Source organism: Cydia fagiglandana, chromosome 1 (genome assembly GCF_963556715.1).
Source record: "Cydia fagiglandana chromosome 1, ilCydFagi1.1, whole genome shotgun sequence".
In the NCBI taxonomy this organism is placed as follows: Eukaryota; Metazoa; Arthropoda; class Insecta; order Lepidoptera; family Tortricidae; genus Cydia; species Cydia fagiglandana.
This window is the reverse complement of record NC_085932.1, coordinates 2,602,642-2,606,992: the sequence shown is the minus strand read 5'-3', so window position 1 is coordinate 2,606,992 and position 4,351 is coordinate 2,602,642. Positions and strand designations below refer to the sequence as shown.

Below are 4,351 nucleotides of genomic sequence, written 5' to 3'. Positions count from 1 at the left end.
AAGCCGGGTGCCTTTGGCGCCCTCATACTTAAATCGTCGGGCGTAGCCCGACCTACGTGGCGCGCCGTACGCGTTTCAAAACCGGGTGCCGAACATACTAAGAGTCTCGGGCGTAGATAGCCTGACGTACGTGGCGCGCTGCACGCGATCCAAAATGATGAGTCTTTATTGTGGACCTTCAAACCCTCATGGCCATTATACTTCGAGCTTCAACCGAAGACGATTTAAAGTTTACAAGGCAGCAGTACACGGAATGATGCCGTCTCAGTCACACATTTAGAGCCCACAGCAAAAACTAGATTTTTTATCTCACTCGCACACTCCTGGTGGTGGTGGAAGCCGGGGCTCGCGCCATTACGCGTTTTTGTGCGGTCGAAGTCACACGTATCTTAAAAATTAAGCTACCGTATTCCTTATTTCAAATACGCACAAAAAGATTTACGCCATGGGGAAAAGGAAAAGGTCGCGTTCTAGGGACGACGATTACGACAGTATATTAAGAAAGGTTAAGAAACTTGAACAGCGGTTAAAAAATCGTCGACGAAGTAGTTCGCGCTCGCCGTCTATAGAACAGGAAAATATAGATGTGAATATAGACGTGCATCAATCGGAAACGCAGTCGCCGTTGCGGGATATGGAATTTACCGAAGCAGGTAGGTTGTGTTGACTATTTAGTGACCTACCGCTAGAAAAAACAACATTGTTGCCGTAAAGTGAAAATAGCTTCGCATCCGACTTTGAACCTTAACGTATTGGATTAGGGTTTCTTGCCACCTAAGTGCATATAGACGAAGTTTAGTATTAATTTATTTTTTCATACTTCGCTGTAGGTACGTATTGGCTCACGTATATCGTGTGGCTTAATACAAGTTAACTTCCTATATGGAATGTTAAATCTCCACTATTAGTGTCGAGTAATTGACCTAACATCCTATATGGATTGTTATATGAGTATTTTCCGCGTATATCGCGTTGATAAATAAAGGTGCCTTTATGGCCCTTAAGACTGGTGATCGTACGCTATAAGTGTGCAGTCTGTTTGCTATATATATATATGCATGTCAGCGCTTTGTTTTTTTTGCATTGCAGATAATAATGACAACGTGAATGAAGCTTGTTTAAATAACAAGAGTGTAGATAACGCTGAACAGACTACAAACGTGGAACCCGAGTTGGACCCTAATATTTTAAGCATCTTAGGAGATGACCCCCATAACGAGAATACTTTTGGTGAAAAATTACACAAGGATGTTTCAACTAGATGGCAACATCTTTTGATAAACGGGTTACAAAAAGAAGTGAAATCCGAAATAATAAAATTATATCCAGTTCCTGAAAACTGCAGTAGCTTGAAGGCGCCGAAACTTAATTTAGAAATAAAGGCGGCCCTTACCGAAATGAACTTGAAAAAAGATAACTTTAGCGAGAATAAACAAAATCAGTTATCCAGCGGTATTGCAGCTCTAGGCAAAGCGTTAACCGTCGCATTTAGTAGCAACCCGTCTTCTCAAGACCTAATAAAATACTTGAGCGATGCGGGACGCTTGTTGTGCGATTACCATTACAGAGAATCTCAATCGCGTCGATACTCTATCATAAATACTTTAAATAAACAGACACGCGATACTATTAGGGATACTAAACTGGACGAATATCTCTTTGGGTCTGATCTTGCCGATCATTTAAAGTCATCCAAGGCGATTGAGAAATCGGGATTAGAATTAAAGCCCGTGTACACGCCGCGGGTGCAATCAAAAGTAGATCCGGCCGTTCAACATCAACGAGGGGCTTTAAACTCACGGGGGGCGTCGCGGACAGCAGCCTCCGAGACGCGCCCGTACGCCGCTGCCCGGAGATCGCCAGACATCGCTCCGACGACCAGGGATCGCCGACACGAACCGTCAACGAGCCGCTCGAGCTACTATCATCGTCAGCGAGGGAGGAGACGCTGAGCACCGCGTCGCAGGTACCTACACGACTACAACATCCCAGTTGCTGGGAGAATAAAATATTTTTATGTAAATACTCGTGCGAGCTAACACACGGTTACATGATTTTATCTTGGATCAGGGAGTATTGTACCCTTTAAGGATAAGCCTTCTCAATCTTCGATACCTACTTACCGATCGATCATTAAAAAAAAAAAGAAAAGAGTCATTTTGCCGAATTTACCGTTGGATTGATAATATCGATGACTATTATTGTCCTTTATATACCTACTCGTACCTAATAATAATTACGAACTTATAATTTTTACTGATGCTAGTCTTAGCTTGCATCTTGGAAACTTGTACCTCACTCTGAGGTAATAGATGCCTTCACTTTAAATTGGAAAAACATGTAATTATGTTTATGCTTTTCCGGCCTTTTGCCTAATTTTAAAGGTCTTACTTACACTTAACCTTGATTATTGTCATTAATGCCGAAGTGTTTTTTAGTAGTACCTAAATGGTCATCACAGGCATAGTACTCGCTGTGGCTGACTAATATTTGATCCTCACAAATATTTTTTGCATTCTCCTTTCAGATTCTGCCACCCGCTGCACTCAAGCCTTTCCCTGGCGGCCGCGAGGTTATCGGGCAATCGTTTGCGAAAAGAGGCACACCTCATAATTCCCCAAAAATTATCATGGCCTCATTTTCTAACAATACTATTTCTCAGTATAGTTCATCATTAAGATCATGGTGGGCATTTTGCCAAAAGAATGATTATGATTTTTACGAAGCTACACCTTCTCAAGTTTTATCTTTCTTAACAGAGGCGTTTGAGAATGGTGGCAGCTATAGTACACTTAATACTCATCGATCAGCATTATCGATTGTCCTTGGGAAGGAGATAACAATTAATTATTGTATAAATCAGTTTCTTAAGGGAGCGTTCAGATTAAATCCTCCTAAACCCAAATATGATCAAACATGGGATACTGTTAAAGTTTTAAATTACCTATCAAAACTGTATCCCTACAATAACATTTCCATTAAAGACCTAGCATTTAAGTCTGCCACGTTGCTGGCTATCGCTTCCGCACAGCGGATGCAAACCTTGAGTCTGGTTAAATTAAATAATATTTCTATTGATAATGATGCAATTGTGATTAAAGTACCAGATTTAATAAAAACATCTCGACCTGGAGCTTTTCAACCAATCATAAAATTACCTTTCATTCGCGAAAATCCAAATATATGCCCTGCGCTCGCAGTACAGAATTACATCGAAAAGACGGCAAACTTTCGCGAGCAGTCTGACGATCACCTCTTTATAAGTATCCAAAAGCCATACAAAAAAGTTGGCTCTCAAACAATAGGCCATTGGGTTAAAAAGACATTGGGTGACAGTGGTATTGATGTGAGCGTGTTTGGGGCGCATAGCACCCGCCACGCCTCGACGTCAGCTGCTCATAAGGCTGGTGTTAGCCTAGATGTATTGAGAAAAGCTGCAGGTTGGAGTGACAAATCGAATGTATTCTTAAAATATTATAAAAGAGATACAATCAACTGCTCCAATAACGAGTTCGTTAATGCAATTTTTGATGTACAAGCTACAAATTGATTTAAGTACTTATTTATGTATGCTAACTTCAAGTGAATCAATATTGAGTTACGCTGAATAAAATTAATTGATTATTTAAATATGTAGTTTTTTTTTTTTTTACATACAGTAACTCTAAACATCTGCCTTGTAAACTTTAAATCGTCTTCGGTTGAAGCTCGAAGTATAATTAGGAATTAAACGAACTTACCTTGTGAAGTTCAATTCCAATTATGCGAGAGCTTCAACCGAAGACGATTACACTCCCACCCATAACCCAAGTAATAACCCAAAAAAAAAAAAACTACATAGGTAAAACCTCTAAAAAGTAATGGCGCGAGCCCCGGCTTCCACCACCACCAGGAGTGTGCGAGTGAGATAAAAAATCTAGTTTTTGCTGTGGGCTCTAAATGTGTGACTGAGACGGCATCATTCCGTGTACTGCTGCCTTGTAAACTTTAAATCGTCTTCGGTTGAAGCTCTCGCATAATTGGAATTGAACTTCACAAGGTAAGTTCGTTTAATTCCTAATTATAGTTAAAAAATTCTACTTCTTTCTAAGAAGTTATATTTAAAAATGTCGAATATCCCAAATTGTGAACACATCCACATATTGTCCACAGAAAAGAAGCCCGGACGTATTCCGGAACGGTGAGCTTTAATTAAAAGGTCCCAGTTCCAGAAGCTAATATCCACATAAAAAAAACTTCGTGGACAAACTAAATGGCCGGGGGAAATCTATATACCTACCTTAAATCATAGTTTTATACTTAGTTTTTTTCACTAAAATGTTTAAAATAAAATAATTAATTAAAAATATAA

At 39.9% G+C, this 4,351-nt stretch overlaps 1 protein-coding gene across 1 annotated transcript; it reads left to right on the top strand.

Moving 5' to 3' along the window:
• The first annotated feature begins 376 nt into the window (after positions 1-376).
• LOC134669812 (uncharacterized) lies at positions 377-1,952 on the top strand. Its single transcript, XM_063527433.1, has 2 exons — positions 377-653; positions 1,090-1,952. The coding sequence occupies exons 1-2, from the start codon at positions 446-448 to the stop codon at positions 1,950-1,952; spliced, it is 1,071 nt and encodes a 356-aa protein (XP_063383503.1). The 5' UTR covers positions 377-445.
• The last annotated feature ends 2,399 nt before the right edge of the window (positions 1,953-4,351 follow it).

Bases quoted from the DNA above. Each gene is read 5' to 3' on its own strand.
- LOC134669812 (XM_063527433.1), top strand. From the start codon at position 446: ATGGGGAAAAGGAAAAGGTCGCGTTCTAGGGACGACGATTACGACAGT. The intron at 654-1,089 runs GTAGGTTGTGTT...TTTGCATTGCAG, and splicing joins TATGGAATTTACCGAAGCAG to ATAATAATGACAACGTGAAT.